At 38.2% G+C, this 24,292-nt stretch overlaps 1 protein-coding gene and 1 long non-coding RNA gene across 2 annotated transcripts; one reads left to right on the forward strand and one right to left on the reverse strand.

Annotated features, from left to right (window-relative positions):
* Positions 1-5,100: 5,100 nt before the first annotated feature.
* LOC149096841 (uncharacterized) lies at positions 5,101-8,730 on the reverse strand. The gene has a single exon (XM_089279434.1). It carries the CDS (start codon positions 8,303-8,305, stop codon positions 6,644-6,646), a length of 1,662 nt encoding a protein of 553 aa, XP_089135560.1. The 5' UTR covers positions 8,306-8,730; the 3' UTR covers positions 5,101-6,643.
* On the forward strand, positions 7,585-23,822 carry LOC110046725 (uncharacterized). Its single transcript, XR_016204134.1, has 7 exons — positions 7,585-7,659; positions 13,091-13,296; positions 13,760-13,833; positions 13,929-13,982; positions 14,213-14,287; positions 15,197-15,264; positions 23,750-23,822. It is a non-coding gene; the product is annotated as an uncharacterized LOC110046725 (long non-coding RNA).
* Positions 23,823-24,292: the final 470 nt, after the last annotated feature.

Genomic DNA, 24,292 nt, shown 5'->3' on the forward strand with positions numbered 1-24,292 from the left:
ACCCTTACGTCCCCCTTCTATATTTCATATTTATAGTCACTTTAACAGACATCGCGATCATCAGGTGACGACGTTTAATCTTTGTTCCTCAGTGGCCGGACTTGAGATCGAGGTTGACTCGTGTTAGTCACGAGACTAGACTTCTGAGAAAGTAGTTTCGTTTAGTCTGTGAACAGGCTCCGGCTGGAAGGACCAAGAAGGACTGGCTGAGAGTGGAGCCCTGACAGGGTACTCCCTTATATGGGCTATATAGGTATGTGCGGCCCCAAACGGTATGGTTTTTCAGCTGTTTTGGTCATAAATAGGGTATAGATTTTAGCTGATTTTGGTCATAAATAGGGTATGGTTTTTGCACTCTAGACTTCATATGGGTAAGTTTTAAAGAAGAAGCCACTTTTCATCATTATCAAAAAGAAAAACAACAAAAGCCCGTCACAAATTATGTTTATGGTAACTTAACATTGGTCTGATCTAGGGAATCAATCATAACGCAGGTCTGAAACAGGGTTTTGATTTAAGGGTCAGGTCATAAATAGCGTTTCAAATTTTTGGTCAGGTCATAAATAGGGAAGGGAATATCACAGATTTTGGTCATAAATAGGGTAAGGGTTTTGGGAAGCGGGCCGCACACCTCCACTCAATTTTTCTGGAAGTACCCCCTCCCCAGAGGAGTGGAGTAGCCGAGGGGAGAGCGGGGTGGGGTTGTGGCGTTGGAGCCTGTAGACAAAGGTTGTATGCCGCCGTTTCCAAGGCACCCGCTGTGCACTAGAATCTGTTGCAACCTCTAATTGGTCAGATCACTGATTGTTACAGGTTTGATTACAATATTTATTTTGTCGATCGGAGCCATTTGAAAATTGCGTATCGTCTCACCATCGATGTGTTAACTTGGCGTCTTCTGGCGGTGAGCGGTTAACGTCGTTAACAGATGATCTGTTTCAAAGAGGAGCGATTCGCTAAGGGATTTCGTTCATTTTGCACCGCTGAAAGAAGACCAAAAACGCAGCTTGCGATCTGTGACCGAGAAAACGGATATTTTCGAAATTCTTCCCACCGGATTTCGGAAAGTTTAGTGTTAAACCAGTGGTATAAAATGGAGTGTACAGGCTTCCTCATTGATTGGCCAGAAAAATATTTTTATATCCAATCAGCCGGAAGGAAGTCGAACGTTTGACATTTCAAACCCGAAGGATAAACAATAACAGAAAATCTCACCGAAAAGTTGCAAAATTGTTCATCAAAATTCTCACTAACCTTGGTTAGCTTAACCGGGCTTTGAAAAACCCGGCCCTAGACCGAGCGAAGACAACACAACATCGTGGCTAAGGTTAGAACCCAGACCACTCGTTGCAAAGACGTAAATTCGAAGTATACAAAGTGATTTCTATAGATGAATGGGAGTAGGGACGAGTTTCCAACTAAAAGGTGCCACAAGATTTGATTGTTCTGAAACAAAAATCTTTGGAAAGCACGCTGACGCCACTTCCTTGTCTCTAGCTATGTCAGGGTGACTGATGATTCCATACTTTAAAAAGAACTACAGTGCCGAGCCATACCGAGCCAAGAGTGATCAGCAAATAGTGGCATGGTAACGAATCCAGATGTGCTTCTCGTATAAAGACGGGCCACCAAAAAGGGGGCTGCCAGGGTTTAATGTGTGTGCAAGGGTTCAATGTAGAAATGTTGGTGTTTTCTTGGGTTTCAGCAATTTAGAGGGGGGCGGCCCCCCTCCCCCACCCCTTTCCCCTTTTCAGTGCCTATTGACACATCCACAACTAGAGCATAAATTGTCTTTGAGTCACACAAATTCTACCCTGGATTATTGTGTGGAATAAAGTACTGATCGTTTATATATACATTGTGACACGATGGAGGTCGATCGAAGTTTTTCGAATAAAACCAACGGGACTTTTGCCTCTGTGTCAAAAGGAATCTTCGTGCGTAACCATGCCATTTACATGAATGCACGTTCGTTTTCATGCAAATCAAACTCAGTTTTATATGAGTTTTGCACCAGGACTCGTTCTGAAAATGAGGTAAGTCGGAGGTGGCCTATCGGATTCGAATAAATCAAAGGCCTGGACACCTCATAAAAAATTATCATAAAATTAATTATACATTCATTTTTGCATTGCACCTCAGTTCAGTGTGACATGTGGTCGCGGACCTACTCGGCTTCACTTCTTCAAGCAGGAATTTAACTGCGTTTCTGCCTGACAAATGACTTTCTAATGACTAGCAAGTTACTTCCAAGTCACAAGAACGCCCGGCCTCAGTTGAAGAAACAGAACATGGCCAAATTTAAGACGTTTAGCAGATCAGAGATATCTTCACTTGAGGTAAGGCGAAAAACCATTTTCGGTGTGTCGTCAGACATATCACGGAAATCGCATTGAACCTCCGCGTTCGAAAAAAGTTATAGCTATAGTTTTGACTTCTCCTTAATAGCCAAAAGGGCTTCTGTAAGACCCTGGTAGAAACAATATGAGTAGAACACCGGAAAAAAAATGAGGAAGCAGACGCAGCTACTTATCTTAATGCATTTATCGGACATGATTGTGACAAAACAAAATGAACAGCTAAATACGTATATGTGTAGCTCGAGAGTAAATCGATGTTTCTAGTGCAGTCGCTATATTTTGTATTTATAATCACTAAATTTTGATTAACAGACAGCGCGATCATCAGGTGACGACGTTTAATCTTTGTTCCTCAGTGGCCGGACTCGGGATCGAGGTTGACTCCTGTTAGTCACGGGGACTACACTTCTGAGGAAGTAGTTCCGTTTTGCCGTCGTGCCTTTCCAAAAGAAAAGTCGAGTTGTTAAGTGTTATGTTTGCACCGGTCTCAAGCCATTCGGTTTATCCGCACCTTCGCGCGCTACTCTGTTCTTCCGCGACACTTCGAATGGAACACAGTTTCTCCCTGGAGGAAAATTCTGAGCCGAATTCGAAATTTCCATTTTTCAGTTGGTCAACACATCACATCGTTTATTTCGACGAGAGCTTTTAAATAGAATTCCACAAGCTGTTGCAGATTCAAAAAAATTTTGTAAAAAGCATTTTGGGGGCAAAACCTTATTGTGATGTTTTTGCCAGTTTATTTTTAGTTTGAAAGCTAATCTTGAGTAAACATGACCCCACCGTTCTAGTTAAGCGCTCAACACACGTATATATCGTATCTGTTTTTTTATTCCTCTGGATTGGCCTCTAAGACCTCTAAGCCACATATATCCATTGAAAACGGCACCCAGCTTTACAAAAACGCTGCCCAGATTGGAGATATTTTTAAACGCCATTTTGTCGTGATCGCGTAAACCGTTAAAAACAGAGCTTTGCCCGGTTTGTGAAAATTACGATTACGTCACGGTGTAAGATCCAAGACTGAATAAATTAACTAGCAGACAGACAACACTTTTGTTTCATTCCGTTCAAGCATGTTTTTAATTACGTTTCAGTTTCTGAATAAGCAAGCTGATCACGAGAGACGCAACATAATCCAACTACTTTCATTTTCTGTCTCGGAAATAGCAGGTATTAATCTGGAAGATTTTGAACAAGACGAGGACGTGTTAGTGCTTGGTGGATCAACTCTGTCGATAAATAATTATCCTAGAAAAATGAAAGGTGAAGTTTAGGAGGAGTCGAAAAACTTCAAACTGGGTTGATTGAGTTAAGGTGTCCCCGAGTGTCCCGTTTTACTAATAGGATAAGTGCTGGGATTTATCTCAGTCACGGTTATGAGAAATAAATAAACAAATCGGGCGCTTTTTTAATGGAATATGGGGAGATCGCAGGTTGATAAACAATAGCCTCCGTGAGCTACTCAGCTTGCTGCATTTATCGGACATGACTGTAACAAAGCAAGATGAACAGGCGAATACGTATATGTGTAGCTCGAGTGTAAATCGACGTTTCTAGTGCAGGCGCTATTTATAGTCTCTATATTTTTATTAACAGACAGCGTGATCATAAATCTTTGATCCTCAGTGGCCGGACTTGAGATCGAGGTTGACTCGTGTTAGTCACGAGACTAGACTTCTGAGAAAGTAGTTACGTTTTGCCGTCGGACCGTTCCGAAAGAAAAGCCCAGTTGTTTAGTGTTATGTTTGCACCGGTTCCAAGCCCTTCGGCTTATCCGCACCTTCACTGGCTGGTTCTTCCGCGAAACAAATGGAACAGTTTCTCCCTGGAGGAAAATTCTGAACCGACTCCAAATTTCCGTTTTCCATTTGGTCAACACATCACATCTGCGGTTGTTTCAAAGAAGTTTTGTTAAAAGCATTTTGAGCGCAAAACCTTATTATGATATTTTGCCTGTTTATTTTCCGTTTGAAAGGTGACCTTGTGAAAACATGATCCCACCGTTCCAGTTAGGAGCTCAACACACGTATCTGTTTTTGTTATTCCTCCTGACTGGCCTCTAGGCCACATAGATCCATTGAAAACGGTACGCATCTTTTCAAAAACGCTCCCCAGATTGGAGATTTTTTTCAACGTCGTTTAGTCAGTGATCGTGTAAACTGTTTAGCACAGAGCTTTTTCTGCTGTTTGAAAATTGCGATTACGTCCGGCGGTGTAAGATCCAAGACTGAATGTATTAACTTGGCAGACAGACACATTACTTTTGTTTCACTCCGTCCAGACCGGCAACATTGTCAAGCTACTTTCATTTCCTGTCTCGAAAATAACAGGCGTTAATCTGGAAGATTTTGAACTGGACGAGGACGTGTTAGCGCTTGGTGGATCAACGCTGATCATCCCAGAAAAATGGAGGGAGATGTTTAGGACGAGTCCAAGACATAGCCTAGTGAAATGTCAGCTTCCGTGGTGGCAATTTGTCACCTTGTTCATGATACTTGTTCCACTTTCTTAGTGATGTTTTTTGCTTACATAGCCTAGGTACTATTCAAAAGGTGGTGAGAGAGGTACCGAAACGGTATTGAAAGGCTCAAATACATGGCTGCTGAACAAAACATTCTGTAACGTCGTGGAACTTTTCATAAAACACGCTTGCCCAGTGAGTTAAAAATTCTCTGACCTGAATACCCTTTCGCAGTATCAAATTTACTCACTCGTGTCACATCCTTTAAACACAAAATTAAAGTAAAAAACATTTTATTAACCAAGGATTAGCGAACCTCAAATACAGTATTTATGACTGACGAGGTCTCATGCAGTATGTCTCGTCATCTAAGTTAAAAATCATTTTCAAACAATTGCTACATGTATATAGTAAAACCTTTAAACTGGTGACATATTATTCAGCAAAAATAAAAACCTGCATACAACATTTGTAATTGTCAGTGTGACCTTTCTTGTAGCACAAAGAATCACCTATTGCATAATCTCAAGAACATTGAGTTTTAAAACAGTAATTATGCCACAGTTTGACTCTGCCTAATCTCAATTTAGTCCAATTACAGTGTAGTATTTCGTCGTAAAGTACGATGGAAATACGTTAAACAACAAAATGTTATGTTCACTGTTTTACAGCCGAGGGACAAACAAATCCATGTCAATTGACGGGTAACAAAGTGACTTGTCACGTGTTACGTGGAACAATTAACCTACAGTGTATCACGGCACTTTTAACATACGTGAAATCGGCCAATTTACACAATCTAGTTACAGTGAATCTATGCACCACTCCTGTGCTAGTTGAACCCTTTTTCCTATGTATACACCTCACAAGAACGAACCAAATCTATGATTCACTCTGTCACACTACATACTGTATACACACGTATGGGTTAAAGCTCGATACAATTCACTGTTACTGACCCCTACTAGATCGGGCTACATTGCGTTATACAAAGCACTATTAATCAGACAAGCTCACCGTTTATGTTCAAATATATCTCTAAAAGCATTTGGTTCCTGGACTGCACTACACTCAAGTTGTATATTTTACAAGAGTTCATACTGCTCTTTCCAAAAACTTGTAAAAATAAACTCTCAGCTTAGGGCATGTTCTTAGTATGTTCCTAAAATCTTAATTTTAGCTTCAACGTTTTTATACTAAAGTTCTGAGAAAAAAGGAAAGAAAGAAAAAAAGCAAAGGGTAGGCTTGAAAGGTGATTCCTTTTTCGAGCAACGCATTAAAAAACAGTTCACGTCGTTTTGATCCTGCTTCATTGCTGATTGTCTTACTCGCTACGCAAGAGCTGCCATTAGAGCCAACGCTTTCAGTTTCTCGAGGTTTCAGACGAGATCGCTGCTGATTTGCTTCGCAACTGAACGGCTTTACGATAATTTCTGTTTTTCTACAGGTTAGATCTGAGAGAACCTTGATCAAACCACTAGCAGATATGAAAACAATCCAACATTTTGTCTCAGGCCTCTGTCAGGTATAAACAATTGTGGCAGTCGGCAAGAAAAGATCAATTTATTGAATGATTTCGAATAGTTGACAGCTTGTTCATGATCAGATTTTTTATCAAGGCAAGTTGTTGTCGAAAACTGAGCGAAAAACAAGAATAATCCAGATCTGATGCAGTCAACGATGAAGGTCACGCAATTTCTCTTGTCAGGAAAAAAAAAGTTTGCGTTGCGTGATTGACCTCTTCACTGAAAATTATATTTAGTGGACCATTGAATGATAAGAAAAATGCCTGTCACGAAAACAGATAACAAATATGTACTCACTTTTCTGCCAGCCCCTCAAATAAAGATTCCCGTGGCTTAGTAAGCTTGCGAATGATGTGCATAGAGGAACTGAAACTGAGAGTCAAAGTGAGGCCAATGGCTGCCGTGCGCAGGGCAGTAAGCTTTAGGTTGGTGAGCGAGCCTTTAGAATTCAACATAAAATAAAACACGGCTACTATGTCACTTTCAATATAAGCACAGATCATACATACACTGATGTAGAAGACATACCTTGTGACAAATTTGTGTTTGTTTAGGATGATAATAAAAATTAGATTACTGATTGTGCCGACCATGTTGTAGGTTGCAAAATAGGCGAAATGGAAAGTAGAGTAAATGTCAGTCATGGCAATGGAACAATATGGCACAACTACACCCAAAATGAACAAATACATGTTTGATGCAAACCAATCACTTCGAATCAGTTTTGAAAAGTTGGTTGGGACGGTCCACGTGGTTTTACAGGCAAACCTACTGTAGAGAAAAAAACAAAATATTTGAAGAGGAGACCACCACTGCGGAAGAAACGAGGTTAACCAAAACAAAAGAGAAGAAATAGAATAATGAGGTGCGATAAGGCCACCCCAAAAGGTTTTTTGCTGATTTTCGTTTTGATCGAATCTAAAAAACGACCATCCTCCACTGGATATACCTACAGGGAGAGCTACTATAATGAGAATAACATACCCACTACCAACACCTAGTTTGCCGAACAGCTTTCTAAGGTAATTTAAGACTCGTCTAATAGCTCTTGGTCTCGTGTGTCCGCTACAGACTAGAAGTAGCGGTTGTGTTTCGCCTCTAGTTTGCTGATGTTCCGCTTCTTGGTTATAATTTCTCTGAGTGTCGTCATAATCGGCTGCTGAGTTGAGCCCTGACTCCACAGTAGTTTCGTCGGGTACGCGGCCTCCATCAGCTTGTTGACCGACAGACATACAACAAGGCTTCTTTCTCCGTCTGAGCCATTCGAGAGTGATGAGTGGACCCAAAAGAAACCAGTAGTAAAGTCTCCGTAAGTATTGCTGCATCTTCTTTAAGTCTTCTTCTTGTGGCTTGATCGCTATCTCTACATCAGTTCGGTCTGCAGCTAAAAGATCATCATCAGAAATGTTTACATAATAGTTATTAGTTGAGAAACAGTTAGAGTTAGATAATATCGGAATCAGTAGTTTGTCCTGAAGCTGCATTTCAGAAAGGTCTAGGGCAATGAAATCTCGATTGAAATATATCAACACAGAATATCCTGCGTTCTGTGCATGTTCCACCAGTCCCTGTAATGGGCACACGGTTTCGTTCGCAAGCCTAATGAGCGCCATTTTGTTGACTTGAATTTTTGCCTTGCTCACATCAGCTAGCGGTTGACACGCATTGGCGAGTTTTGAGAATACAGCTAGACCACTTAAACGGAGTTCTTGGTCCTCCATCGCGGTTGATGCTCGAATAAATGATTCCAGTGAAGGTGTTTTCGTCTTCAGTGTGTAGTTAGAAATTTGAGGGAAATTGCACCGAAGCTCCGGGTGCGAAAAAGTTAGAGTTACAGCTTCGATTTCTCCTTGATAGTCAAAAGGACTATACCCTGGTATAGACAACACGAATAGAATACCGGAAATAATGAGAAAGCAGGCGCAACTATTTATCTTCATGCATTTATCGGACATGATTGTGACAAAACAAAATGAACAGCTGAATATGTAGATGTGTAGCTCGCGTGTAAATCGACGTTTCTAGTGCAGGCGCTATTTATAGTCACTATGTTGTTATTAACAGACAGCGTGATCATTAATCTTTGTCCCTCAGCAGCCGGACTTGAGATCGAGGTTGTCTCGCGTTAGTCACGAGACTAGACTTCTGAGAAAGTAGTTACGTTCTCCCGTCGGACCGTTCCGATAGAAAAGTCGAGTTGTTAAGTGTTATGTTTGCACCGGTTCCAAGCCCTTCGGATTATTCGCACCTTCGCTGGCTGGTTCTTCCGCGAAACAAATGGAACAGTTTCTCCCCGGAGGAAAATTCTGAACCAACTCGAAATTTCCGTTTTCCAGTTGTTCAACACATCACATCTGCTGTTGTTTCAAAGAAATTTTGTTAAAAGCATTTTGAGCGCACAACCTTATTATGGTATTTTGCCTGTTTATTTTTCGATTGAAAGGTGACCTTGTGAAACATGACCCCACCGTTCCAGTTAGGAGCTCAACACACGTATCTGTTTTTGTTATTCCTCCTGACTGGCCTCTAAGCCACATATATCCATTGAAAACGGTACGCACCTTTTCAAAAACGTTCCCAAGATTGGAAATTTTTTTTCAACGTCGTTTAGTCAGTGTCGTGTAAACTGTATAAAACAGAGCTTTTTCTGCTGTTTGAAAATTGTGATTACGTCACGGTGTAATATCCAAGACTAAATCAATTAAAGTGGCAGACAGACACATTACTTTTGTTTTTTTCCGTTCAAGCGTAATTTTTCACGGTGTAGTTACCAAGACTGAATCAATTAAAGTGGCAGACAGACGACGCTTTTGTTTCATTCCGTTCAAGCGTGTTTTTAATTGCGTTTTAGTTTCTGAATGAGCAAGCTGATCACAAGAGACGCAACAAAATCCAGCTACTTTTATTTTCTGTCTCGAAAATAGCAGGCATTAATCTGAAAGATTTTGAACTGGACGAGGACGTGTTAGTGCTTGGTGGATCAACGCTGTCGATAAATAATCATCCTAGAAGAATGGAAGGTGAAGTTTGGGACGAGTCGAAGAACTTCAAACTGGGGCGATAGAGCCCATGTTTTCACGAGATATGTTTACCTTGGTTTTGTTTTAACTTTAATAAAGTGAAATTTTAATCATGTAAACACAATAGCAAACGGCGGCAAAATCAAAAGTAAGCCAACCTTGGTTTGTGGACAGTTGAACGCCTCATCAGGCGTCGTTTAGCTCAGTAACCGATGGTATAGTAACCGAGGAAAAGCAGACGTTGTCGCGACATCTTGGGGGGAAGTGTTCACGCGTTCAGCGCGTAAAGCAGAGAAAAATAGACTAAGATTCCTCCTAATATAAGTAGGTTTCAAGTCAACGAGCAAGAAAAGCTAAATTAACTCATATTTAGACAAAGAAATCCCGGTCTGCTGTTTCCCTTTCATCGTCAAGTGCCGTAAGCATTTCCTTTCTGTTTGAAGCTCAGTATAGCTTTATAGTAGCAGTGTACATGTAGGCGCAAGTAGAAGAAGACCTACCACAAAGAGAGAGGAAAAATGTCATAACTGAGGTCTATGGAGAAGAAGAGCAATGTTAGAATTTAAAGCGGCCTTGAATAAGAAGTACCGGTAAACATCTACGTAGCCCGGGCTCCGCGGCAGATGCCGTTTCAGGTTTTTTTTTTTTTTGCGGGAAGAGGCTCAGCGAGTTATAAAATTTTTCTTTCCACTATTCATCTACAACGACCTGCGTTCGGCATTGGTGTAAAGTCAGAAATTTTATAATTTTCCAATAGTTTCCTTGCAACATTACAACACTTGCTTTCCGAGAAAACCTCAAACCGTCCGTTGTATACGGCCTACTTTAGCTAATTAGGTCCGAGTAAACAGCTTCTCTAATAATTGCAGTTTAGTTACCAACCCTCGGAAAGCAGTAACCGTGGTAAACCTCTCCCGTGAAAACACGGCAAGAGTTAACGTGTGAATCCCTGAGTGTCACGTTTTACTAAGATAAATGCTGGGATTTATCTCAGTCTCGGTCATTAAAAATAAATAAATAAATCAGGGGTTTCTTTTTAATGGAATATAGGGAGATCGCAGGTCAATAAACAATAGCCTTTGTGAGCTACTTATCTTAATGCATTTATCCGACATGACTGTAACAAAACAAAATGAACAGCTGAATAGGTTTATGTGTAGCTCGAGTGTAAATCGACGTCTCTAGTGCAGGCGCTATATTTCATATTTATAGTCACTATATTTTTGTTAACAAACAGTGCGATCATCAGGTGACGACGTTTAATCTTTGTTCCTCAGTGGCCGGACTTGAGATCGAGGTTGATTCGTGCTAGTTACGAGACTAGACTTCTGAGAAAATAGTTCCGTTTAGTCTGTGAACAAGCCCCGGCTGGAGGTGCCAAAAAGGACTGGTTGAGAGTGGAGTACCCGAGGGGAAAACGGGGTGGGGTTGTGGCGTTGGAGCTTACAGACAAAGGTTGTATGCCGCCGTTCCAAGGCACCCGCTGTGCACTAGAATCTGTTGCAACCTCTAATTGGTCAGATCACTGATTGTTACAGGTTTGATTGCAATATTTATTTTGTCGACTGGAGCCATTTGAAAATTGCATATCGTCTCACCATCGATGTTTTAACCCGGCGTCTTCGGACGGTGAGCGCTTAACGTCGTTAACAGATGATCTGTTTCAAAGAGGAGGGATTTCGTTCATTTTACACAGCTGAAAGAAGACCAAAAACGCTGCTTGCGATCTGTGACCGAGAAAACGGACATTTTCGAAATTCTTCCCACCGGATTTAGGAAAGTTTAGTGTAAAGCCAGGGGTGTAAAATGGAGTTTAAAGGCTTCCTCATTGATTGGCCAGGAAAAAATTTTTTATATCCAATCAGCCGGAAGGAAGTCGAACGTTTGAGATTTCAAACCCGAATGATAAACAATAACAGAAAATCTCACCGAAAAGTTGCAAAATTGTTCATCAAAATTCTCACTAACCTTGGTTAGCTTAACCGGGCTTTGAACAACCCGGCTCTGGGGCCTGTTCCTCGAAGGTCCCGAAAAGTTTTCGCACCCGGAAAGCCACAGCGAAATCTCAAACCTTACGACCGCAGAGCTGTTTTATTCACATAATCTTAATATGAAGAGAGGTTCTCTTCATATAAAAAATTTTCAGGCGTTTACACCTCTGTGTTTTTAGATACAGATAAACTAAAAATGGCTTTGCGGGCCCGAAAAGTTTGTGGGGCTTTGGAGCAACGGACCCCTGGGCCGGGTGAAGACAACACAACACCGTGGCTAAGGCTAGAACCCAGACCACTCGTTGCGAAGCCCAGGGCGCTAATCATTAGGCTCTGCTCCTCCCATGATACAATAGAACAAATAAATTGCTTGATCTTCTATCAAAACAAGATAAATCTGTCTGATCGTAAATGTTTACTAAAAACACTGAACGTTGGACGTAAATTCGAAGTATACAAAGTGATTTCTATAGATGAGGGGGAGTAGGGACGAGTTTCCAACTAAACGGTGCCACAAGATTTGATTGTTCTGAAACAAAAATCTTTAGAAAGCACTCTGACGCCACTTCCTTGTTTCTAGCTATGTCAGGGTGACCGATGATTCCATACTATAAAAAGAACTACAGTGCCGAGTGTTTGCACTTCGTTGAGAGTTTTGTTTATTTTTAGACATTATGTTTGTTTTCTTAGTGGTAAAACCGAACACGCGAGATTCCCGCCATTTTTGCTTTAGTAGCCAATCGGATTATGGCTCTCGTTCGTGGATTGGTGCGAGTAGGATGTCAAGAGATCAGTAGAAAGTAATCCTTTCATCGAAAACAGTGTGTTTGTGCTCTTTGTACAAAAATAGGAAAATGGCGCGTCTTAAACGGGATTACGCCTTACAGAATTGTGAGTATATTGACAATATGTTGGAGAATGTTTTTTGCTGTTTGGTTTTTTAGGTTAGATCCGATTTTTTTAGAAGTGCTATAGTCAACCCACATGTATGCCTTTGCTTTCAGTTGACTAGCTAGCTTGTGTTGATTAAACTAGTTCAAAACAACTGGTAGATCCCGTGGACCTTATTTTCCTGGTGTGTCTTCAATTCGAGTAGTACCCTGATTCGTGGTGCGAAACACCGAGCCATACCGAGCCAAGAATGATCAGCAAACAGTGGCATGGTAACGAATCCAGATGTGCTTCTCTTATAAAGATGGGCCACCAAAAAAGGGGCTGCCAGGGTTTAATGTGTGTGCAAGGGTTCAATGTAGAAATGTTGGTGTTATCTTGGGTTTCAGCAATTTAGAGGGGCAGCCCCCCCTTCCCCACCCTTTTTTCCTTATCAGTAACTATTGACACATCCACAACCAGCGCATAAATTGTCTTTGAGTCACACAAATTCTACCCTGGATTATTGTGTGGAATAAAGCACTGATCGTTTATTTATACATTACGATACGATGGAGGTCGATCGAAGTTTTTCGAATAATATAATTTGGTAAAACCAACGGGACTTTTGCCTCTGTGTCAAAAGGAATCTTCGTGCGTAACCATGTCATTCACATGAATCCACGTTCGTTTTCATGCAAATCAAATTCAGTTTTATATGAGTTTTGCACCAGGACTCGTTCTGAAAATGAGGTAAGTCGGAGGTGGCCTATTGGATTCGAATAAATCGAAGGCCTGGACACCTCATAAAAAATTATCATAAAATTAATTATACATTCATTTTTGCATTGCACCTCAGTTCAGTGTGACATGTGGTCACGGACCTGCTCGGCTTCACTTCTTCAAGCAGGAATTTAACTGCGTTTCTGCCTGACAAATGACTTTCTAATGACTAGCAAGTTATTTCCAAGTCACAAGAACGCCCGGCCTCAGTTGAAGAAACAGAACATGGCCAAATTTAAGACGTTTAGCAGATTCAGCAGATCAGAGATATCTTCACTTGAGGTAAGGTGAAGAACCGTTGCTGAACAGCGCTATTTCTTTCTCGAAGGTGCGAAAATGTTGTTGAAACAACTCCGGAGACGAATTTTATGCACGAAATTTTATTACTTTTTCTGCTCTATTTCATACAGAGTTTACTGCGGATACTTTACACGCCACGCTCAACACGCTGATAAGGTTACCGTAGACTTTAAATTCTATCCAAAGTTTGCGAAATTGCTTAAAAACAATGTTTAATAATTTTGCTATAAATTGTTTCGTGTTCTAGCGCTTTAAACGAATGTTAGGATTTTAGCGCTACCTTGGACTAATGGATTCTTCACCGTTAAATTTCTAAAGTGTTTGCTTTCAACCACTTTAGACTCTTTAAAGAACAGTATTTGGTCTATAAATTTGGAGGTGGGAAAGTTTTATAACTTATAGTAACATCTTTGTCACTAAACCCGATTTTTCGTTTTTGTTTTAGATTACGGATGCCTTGTGTTCAACCATTGCGCAGCTAAAAAAGTCCTCGAGCTTGCTTGAGGACCTCTGTGTGAAGTAAGGCTCCTTAAATTATATTGTTTTCGTCGATAAATGGTTCTTTTTGAAAAATTTGGTGACAAGGCATTCATGTTTGTTTTTTATATCTACAGATAGACGCTGAGACTTGGGATAGCAAGTGGACAAGAAAAAAACCCAATCTTTATGTAAGTGCTGGTGACTGGGAATTTTGTTGTTTTCGCTGTCTCAAGTTTTTGCAAGTTTAAAATTCTAACTCTAACAAGCCATTATTTTTAATATTGGGAAAAATATTATCCAGTTTTAAAGCTTGATGTTGAAGTTTTTAGCTTGAAACTAGCAAAGCTAGCACATTATGCAGCGCATTTTGGTCATGCTGAATTGTTATCGATGGAATAATGGTGTTTTTATATTACAGGAGAGCTGGAATGTGGAGTAAGATTCACAGAAACAAACACAAGGTTAGGAGGAAACCAAACGAACGCAGGAAAATGTAAGTTGACTTCACGTTGTGTAGTTGTAATTGGGGATGAACTATCAAATGTTTTACGAAGGAAATTGCCAAAAATAATCCTGCACAACATAGCTAGAGAAAGAAAAAATCGTACAACGCGAGCCAAGAAAGAATCTCTTACTCAGGAAAAATTTCCCTCTCCACCCCTTTCAAAAACGTATAATTATTATCCAAATGGTCTTGTTAGCAGCAGGCTACTAATAAATTAAAAAGGCCGGACAACGCTTTTCAGTTTGTAATACATGTTCGACATTAACGTCTGTCATCGCAAGTTACAACTGGAGTGAATTTGAATATACAAGTTGATATACAAGTTTTGTACCATAGGTGTTACCTAGAATAACTTACATCACACAAATAAAATACGTGGATTTTAAAACAAAAGAACAACAGGCAAACGCAGAAAAAACGTGCTGAAATGTTAATTAAAATGCAACAAATTAAATTAACATGACGAATTTGCTGATTTAAAGAGGTGGTTAACATAAAAACACGCCATTTTTTCAGACTTTTTCATGGTTAAGATTTAATTCCAAACCGTGACAAAGTACACAATTTAAGAAAGCTTAAAGACCAAAGATTATGAAAAAAATATTTTTGTACTTAGAAAAACAAATCCTGAAAATTTTAGCTCATTGGACAAATCCTTCTCAAAATATTTTTTTTGAAAGGCAAACTGATAATTCGTTTTGAGAAAAGGAGCTTTAAACTTACAGCAACAGAAATGCTTATCAAAAGTTAGACTTCAGTACCTTAAAATTCCAATTTCGTTAAAAATAAAAGTTCGATTTTTTCTTACAGAATTTTAGCTTAACCCCTGGCTTGAAACAGTATATTCACCACGTCAAATTATGTCAAATTTATCGTGTTCATCATATCAATTTGCAGGATTACAGGGAGGAAAACTGAAACTGGGAATGGAAAAACGGGGAGCAAGCAATGGAATTGGGCAAAACGTAAGTACCTCCTTTATTTGTTTTATTGAGGGCGTTGAAATCAATCTGCACTAAAGGATTAAAACATTTTGATAGATTTTGTCATGTCCTGCAAAACAACAAATTAATATGATCAAATTGCGTATTTATGGCAAATGGAAAATCCCACGGTTACTTTTCCACGCCAAAAGTCAAACTCAATTGCCTAGATATGCAAAAACGAAAAGATGTAGTGACCTAAAGGTTTGTCTCTCGAACGGATCTTTGCATTTTTGGCGAAATGTTGGTGTAAAAAAATTCGAACTGAAAAAAAAATTGAAATTGGAAAAAAATGTGTTGTTTCAACAACGTAACAACCGATTGTGTGATCAACCATCAATCAAGCTCTTGTTGCTGTAGTGTAGTCAATTAAATTTAAGAATTGTTTTCCTTGATCGAGATTTGAAGTTAAAAGAATGTGAACGTTTTCAACTTAAAATGTAACCATTTTGAATCGCAAGGAACTTTTTAATCTACATATGACACTTTTTCAACCTGGAGGTTTCGGAAACTTCATGACTTTAAATTCCAAAGCAAACGTTTTCAACTTCAACAGAGACTTTTATTTGCAACTTAAATTCAAGGTTGTAAACCCTGTCTGGGATTAATGAGAACGTGTCTAAGTAAAAAGGGAGCGCTAGCTTTTTCAATTGACAATGGAATTTTATTCAATTCAAAAGATAACTTTCCCAAGTAAAGCAAGAACCTATTCGAACGCATCAACTCAAAAACAAACAATTGCACACTACTAATCTCTGAATTTACAGTATATGTTGATATGATAGACGTGTTTAGCTTAAATTGGACGTATTATACAAATAATAAAGATCTTTCATCACAATATAAATTAAAATAGTTTTAAACCAAAATTTAAATATTTACATAAAAGAGTGGAAGTTTAATTTGCAACTGGACATGGAACTATTTTAATTAAAATGGAAGTCCTTTAACTCAAAATGGTATTTTAATTAAACGTATTGTTGTACTAGTCTGACTAAGCAACCTTTTCAAGGAAGAGTAGGGTCTTGCCAAATAGAAAGCGAGTAACACTTTCAAATAATCATGGAACTCTTCCAATTAAATTGGAAGTTCTATAACGCCAAATAAAACTTTTCCAAGTAAAAATAATTTTTCAACTCAGAAGAGATCCTTTGTAAGTACGCGTAGGATTCTTTCACCTTTCAAAATGAAATTGCCCCAACCTAAAACACTTTTTGCAACTTAAATGAGATCATTTTGAACTGAACATGGACCTTTTTACTTCAAAATGAAACTTTTCCGATAAAAAGACCTTTTTCTCAACTCAAACGACACCCTTTTAAGCAAGCATGGAACTTTTTCAGTTGACAGCTAAACTTTTCACGTAAAAATGCTTGTTCCACTCAGAAGAGATCCGTTGTAAGTAAGCATAAATTAAAATTCTTTCACCTGAAAATGAAACTGCCCCAAGCTAAAACACCTTTTCAACTTAAAGGAGATCGTTTTGAACTGAACACGGACCTTTTTAGCTCAAAATGAAACTTTTCCAAAACAATTACCTTTTTCTCAACGCAAAAGACATTATTTTAACTAAGCATGGAATCTTTTTCAACTGACGATTAAACTATTGTAAGCAAAACTTCTTTTTTGAACTCAAAGAAAGTCATTTTTAAGTGAACATGGAACTCTTTCAGTTAAAAACGTAACTTTTCCAATGAAAAGTTTTTGCAACTCAAAGGAGATACTTTTAAACTGAAAATGGACCATTTTAGGTCAAAATGAAACTTTTCCCCAAGAAAATTAACTTAGGGACTAGTTAAAAAGTATTGAGAGGGGTAGGTAGGAGCAGAGAGGGAGTAGGTTATCAGTTTTAGAGCTCTCGGTAAGGAGTGGGTCGTCTAATTTTTAAATTGTCAGCTACCCATGGGGGTGGGTCATCCTGTTTTATAACTGGAACTGGCACACATTTGACACAATAGATAACAGATGCAACTCCTTCCAGTTCCTAAGGACGAAAATATTTCGAGCCGTGGCTGAAAAAGTACACTTACCTGGTGTACAGTAGTCTCTCTTGGCATGCCCATGTAGATATAATTAAGATATCTTTTTCCAAAAAAGTCGGTGCTTTAAGAATGTTGTATTTACCCAAGTCATTTCTAGTAGAAATATACTTTAAAACAATTATACCTAGTGTGACCTACGGATTATCAATATGGGGAAATTGTTCCCAATCATTACTTAACCAATTAGATCATATTCATGCCCGAGCATGCCGAATTATTAATCATCTTCCTTCTTCATTAGAAGGTAGTTTATGCCTGTCTCAAAGTAGGTGGCTTCCTATTAACTATTTATATAAGAGACGCATATTACTTAAGATGCATCAAGTCTTCACAGGGTCTGCTCCTAGATAAATTTTAGATTTGTTTTCTAAATCAACAAGATCTACAAGATTCAGTAACCAATTTAATATTATCAGGGTGAAAACAGAATTAGGAAGAAGTTCCTTACAATACAGGGGACCAAATATTTGGAATTTTCTGAATAGAATAGTCAAATTTTCTAATATTAGTAAAGAAGGTTTTAAATCAATTTTAAGAAAATGTTCTAAAGACATCCTCCAATTTTCTTTTAATAAAGAAGCCATTTTGATTTCAAACAAGAAATATGATTTTATTTATTATTAAGTTAATAAGGTATTTTAATTCTGATTATTGTTTTATTTTTATCTTAGTTATTTTACTAATATAAGCAGGTCCGCATCAGCCTTTTGGCTGCCGATTCAATATTGTTTATTCAATTTTGTAATTATAAACCTGCTCTGACAAATAAAGGATTGATTGATTGATTAGAGATGGCGATTTCATTTAGTGTAAAATCTGTACCAACGCTAATAAGTCAAGGAGTTCCAGGGCAGAAATTGTTAAAACACTGCACTTTTTCGACATATGCTGGTCTTCAAAAACACCAAACGGCCAACTTGTGTTCACATGCTATTTATCCCCAAGGGTACGGGACACATGTTTATGGATCTGGGACTCGCACTCTTAGGCCTGATATTCGTAGTTTGCTGGCTGTGTAAGTCCCAGGACTCACTACAACCTTTTCTAGATAGATTACTGTTCCACGCGTAACGAGCCTGGAGACCTAGCGTGAAAGGTTTACGGTCAAGATTTTTTCCATAGTTTACGGACATGACTTAAAGTTGCAAGAGTAAAGGAAAACAATATTATTTTGAGGTGATTTTATATTATTGTTAAGAAATAACTCTAACACGTTAATAATACCAAAATTTCATACATAAAATGTGATTTTGGTGGATTATGCAGCCAAAAATGTCGTGTTTTGTAGAGAGGGGCTGGGTCATGTGATTTTCAACCTTCATTTAGGGTTGGGTCAACTCAGTCTTGTGCCAAATGGAAGGGGTGGGTCATGTGTTTTCTAACCACCACATTTTCAAATGCTCTGGCCCAGCCCCGCTGTACTTTTTGATCGGTCCCTTAAAAGAGATCCTTTAAAGGAAGCGTGGAACATTCTTTGAGCTGAGAATGAAAATTTTCTAAGCAAAAGTACTTTCTTGAACTCGAAGGAGGTCATTTTTAAGTGAACATGGACCTTTTAACACAAAATTAAACTTTTCCCTTGAAAGACTTTTCAACCCAATAGAGATCTTTTTTAGCAGGCATGAAACTTTTTTCAACAGAAAGTGAAACTTTTCCAAGCAAAAATACTTTTTTCAACGACAACGAGATCCTTTTGAACTGAAGATGGACCTTCTTAGCTTAAAATGATTTTTTTCCAAGGAATTAAAATAATTTTTCCAACTCCAAAGAGCTTCTTTTAGGCAAGCATGTAATTTTTTGCAACTGAAGATGAAACTTTTATAAGCAAAAATACTTTCTTTGCACTCGAAACAGATCTTTTTTAACTGAACACGGAACATTTTAACTCTCAATGAAATTTTTCCAAAGAAAAATAATTTTTTCAACTCAAGATACTATTTTAAGCAAGCATGGCAACTGAGGATGAAATTTTTCGAAGTAAAAATACTTGTCAAAAGCAATAATTTTTAAATAGACATAAGAACTTGCTGGAGTTGGAAATGAAACTTTTCTAAGCAAAAACACGTTTTTCAATGAAAAGGAAATCCTTTTGAACTGAACGTGGACCTTCGTAACTCAAAATGATTTTTTTGCCAAAGAAAATGACTTTTTTCAACTCAAATGAGATCCGTTTTGTTCAAAAATGGAATTTTTTTCAACTGATGATTAAACTTTCCTAAGCAAAAATCCTTGGAATTGAAAACTGAAACTAGACTGAAAATGAAAATTTTCCGAGCCAAAATACCCCTAGAACTGAAAGTATCCCTTGCACTGAAAATGCAAACCTTTTACTCAAAATGAACTTTTCCAAAGAAAAATACTTTTTTCAACTTAAAAGAGATCCATTTAGACAAGCATAGAATTTTTTGAAACTAACGATGAAACTTCGTTTCACTCAAAAGAGCTCCTTTTTAAGAAGTCTGCATACAAGCCAAGTGGCCCATCAGGCCGGAGCTTATCCCGGTTTCTGTAGCATGAAGCGACTTGGAGTATTTCTACTCCCCCCTGGATGGGATGCTAGTCCATCGCAGGGTTACCCCCAGCATTAAGTTCGCCGGAACCCATTTATACACCTGGGTGGAGAGAGGCACTGTGAGAGTAAAGTGTCTTGCCCAAGAACACAACGCAATGTCCCCGGCCGGGGCTCGAACCCGGACCGCTCGATCCGGAGACGAACGCACTAACCATGAGGCCACCGCGCCTCCCTTTTTCAATTTGAAAATGAACTTTTTTCAAAGAAAAATACTTTTCAGTTATTTTATTGGAAATCCTTTTAACCGAGCAAGGAACTATTTAGCTCAAAAAGAGACGTTTTCAACGAAAAAAGACTGTTTTTCTCAAAAGAAATCCTTTTAAATAAGCATGGAACCTTTTAAACTCGAAATAAAACTTTTTCAACTAAGGCTGAAACCTTCATACAGTTTTGTTTGGAATAACTTAGTCCAAATTTGGTTACGTAACACGTATCCAGGCACAGATCTTGATAAACAGTTTTATAAACACAACAGAATTTCTTACTTTGAATAACGTTTTGAAATCATTTCAGAACCATTACAGCTTTTATCCCAAGGTCATTTGGATACATTACTTGGTGACAACAACACGCAATTTTCAAGACGTTCAGTTTAGCGATCGCTATAACAGTTGATCGGAATAGTAGGGACATCATTTTACGTTGAGGGAAAGACAAAAACAGAAAACATTACGAAGTGCATAAACAAGAAGCTTTTTAATCATTCCGAGTGCATTCTTGAGTGTTTCCAGGGTACGCCTGCAAAAACAAAACTGGTTATTTTCGGAAGGCCATTATTTCAAAACCCAAACTATACATGGTACATATTTTGCGTTGGTTGATTTCGATAGAGTTGATCATGGATTTAGCACCGGTTTTTTACGCCAAGATATCAAACAGTTTTATTTGCGCGAGTTTCTGGTGTTAGATTATCCGTATTTGTGTCGTGCACAATGTTTCAGTTTTGGAAAGCTTAGTTAAAACCACGCATGAGCAGTTTAGTGGTTTGCATCAACTTCCACTGAACTTCTTAAATTAATAAAATTTTGCGGAAAGTAAATTGGGCTTTTTTGGAGGGATAAAAGCTGCAAAAGAAATGTTTCTCTCTCTGTTTGGCATGGTTTTGTTTTGATTACAATAAGTTCAGCTCAGATTCTTTACTGAAGTAAATTTCTCGGCTATATTTTTGCGATCGTACTTTTTACAAGGTGGAGTTTGCTTGATTCAATTAAAATACAAAGGTTCCGAGCAATGATGTTTTGCTGACTAGAAAAAAAGTACTGTTTATATATTCTATAGTCAATATGGTCTTGAAAATATTTCAACATTGTTCCATCCTTCAGACGGGTGATCATCAGTGATCAAAATATAATTTCTTCTCAAAACATCAGTGTAAACCAAGCATGCTTGTGAGAATTAACTGAACTAATCAGCGGACGGAAACGAATTGTCTTGGACACACTTCTTCCAGCCTTTAGAATAAAAAATGTATGGATACTAGATTACAGAGCTTGTTTGTTGATCTTGATCAACTAAAAAGCTGTCACATTTTGAGGATCTCAAGAATGTTCTGCATTTTTGTCTTAATATTATGTTAGGTGTATTCAAACGACATCGAAAATTTTTCTTCATTACGGTGCGAAATATTATTTTATGTATTATAATATTGTCTCGCAAAACATAAATCTTATTTCATGACTTCAGTTTTTTCAGTCGAACAATGTAAACGTTCACTACACTACAACACCAAAAGTTCCAAAAAAAAATGAAAACTCGATTCATGACTGATGTCACAATCGTTTGATTTCTTTGGAATGAGCAAACAGTCTTGAGGCGAAACTTCTTTCAGTGGAGAGCATCAAAGAATTCATCGTGGGTCAAAAGCAAGAAAACCAGCAACGCGAAGAAAACAAATTACAATATAAGCTTAAATCAGTTAAATGTTTTCTTCGAGTTTCCAGAGTTTCTGGGAGAAGTTGGTTAAACCAGAGAACTGACAAACATACCATGTGTACAGTAGGATAAATTGCTCTGCAGTTTCTACATCAGTGTTGTTTGAAGAGACAAAACTGAATACGAACACAAGTTCATTCCCGTACAGTTCATCCAGATAATAAAAGTCGCTTATGTTTAATAGTGTTATTTCCACTTCACAGCAAAGTCAGTAAACCCAGGCACTGTTTACGAGACCCAACATCGGTGTCATTAATATTCAGTTGCTGGTTTTCCCTTGTTCAATAGAATCCAAGAGGTCGACAAATAGCTTGAAACGACGCCGACATTTTCTTGAGTCCTCAGATGAAGAAGATTTGTGAACAATTTCAGTGAAGCGTGAAGCGTGAAGCGAACTTTTGTCCCTCGCTAAGTTTTTGATGGTTTTGACATATTGTTGACAGCTTTATGTCAACTTTCTGTTGGCTTTTTAGGATGAATTGTAATTGTGGACTTTACATGAGAAAATGAGTCGTGCTTTTCGATGAATTGTGAGTTTCTTGTTCGACGCGAAGAAATAACTGACAAGTTTTTATTGTAATTGTTCCACGCGCGGCCGTCTGATGTTATGCAATCGCGTCCTATTTAGGTTCAAACAGAATTTTCAAGATTTTCAACACAAGTGGTCATATGATAAAATGCTTATTGACTGAGTAAGGTCGGGCCGGAGGAAAAATAATATTTGGCTCTCGGTCAGAACGTACGGACCGAGCGGAGCAAGGTCCGTACGTCCTGACCTCGAGCCAAATATTTTCCCGTCCGGCCCTCTCACTCAGTCAATAAGTACATATTTCACGACCTCAGTTTTTTTCAGTCGAACAACGTAAACGCTCACTACATTACAACACCAAAAGTTCAAAAAAAAATCAATTCATGATTGATCTCACAATCATTTGATTTCTTTATTCATATCAGAGGAAATGTCGCAATTAAAACTCGAGAATGCCTTCTATTTCTGGTGAAATTGAACGGTCATTACAGAAATAAAAATTATTTCGATTGTTTTTATTTATACATTTGAGTTCACTTTGTGGGGGCTTTGCTCTCGATCGTTAAATCCAAACTGCAAGGAGTGATTCAGAAGAGGAGGAAAAATTGGCTGACAAAGTTATATTTTGGTAACATTTTAAATATTAGGTCGCTTTAAAAAAATTATGAGAACATTAATAAATAATATTGTGAAAAAAATCATCGGACGAGTTTTCAGGGGTTTTCCTGGCAAGTCTGTGGCCTCGTGGTATAACGTGCACTCGTTGTCGTTCACGGCTTCTCCTTCACATTCTACTTCTTTGAGTTTTTTTGTTGGCAACTTCCTTCAAGAGGCTCGAGCCCTCCAAACCAAGGTTTTTTTGGGGGATTTTAAAGAGGCAAGATTATGTGAAATTTTAGGAGCCCAGAGGTGTATTTTTCTTTCTGGTAAAAGATCTTTTTCTTTTACTAGAAAAAAAAGTCATCTCTGGGTTTCTAAAATTTTACAGAATTTTGCTGCTTTAAAAAGAAAAAAGAAAAAAAACTGGTCTGGCGGGGCCTCGAGCCCCTTGCTGTTGAAGTTGTTAAGAAACAACTTAAAGAAATCGACGGCGAGGGAGAGGCCGTCGACGCCAGAGGGCGCGCGTTACACCGCGAGGCCACAGTGGCGTTGGATAAATTTTGGGCCAATTTTTAATAGAAATAGATTCGGAGCTATTGTTTAAGGAAAATATGCGCAGAATACTCATTAGTATTAAAAATTCAGTGTTAATTTATACCCAAGAGACCAGAGAAAGCTTGCAAACAAAATTACCATATAAATTTTATTTCTTGCTCTCAAAATATTACACTGAGCATTTTTACTTGTGCATTATTACCGTTCTGAAGCTAAGAGGTTTTTACTTTATTGCAGGATTGGAAGACAGCAAGGACAGAAAATAAGAAGAACACTACTGACTTGAATTTAATAAACGTTTTGAAACAAATCGCGTGTTATGCGGATCACTGTCACACACTCGTGAAGAGACAAGCTTCTACGATACATTGCTCTACCTAACATGATGTTCGTCCTAAACTGTGTTGTACATTAATTTGGTCTTGCTAACGTTATGTTGGACGAAAATGATTTGTCGCAGCTTGTCTTAACACGTACACTTAGAATTTTTTTCAGATAGTAGATTGACACTTAGAAATTTTTCTAGTACACTTTTACACTTAGCATTATTTGGCCAATTTAAATAATACATAACAAATCTTTTTTCAGATAGCAGATACACACTTAGAAATTTTTCTAGTACACTTTTACACTTAGAAATTTTTTTGCAGATAGTACATACACACTTAGAAATTTTTCTAGTACACTTTTACACTTAGAAATTGTTTTGCAGATAGTACATACACACTTAGAAATTTTTCTAGTACACTTTTACACTTAGAAATCTTTTTTTAGATAGCA

Source organism: Orbicella faveolata, unplaced genomic scaffold, assembly GCF_042242905.1.
Source record: "Orbicella faveolata isolate gen_17 unplaced genomic scaffold, um_ofav_v1 contig_47, whole genome shotgun sequence".
Classification (NCBI taxonomy): domain Eukaryota; kingdom Metazoa; phylum Cnidaria; class Anthozoa; order Scleractinia; family Merulinidae; genus Orbicella; species Orbicella faveolata.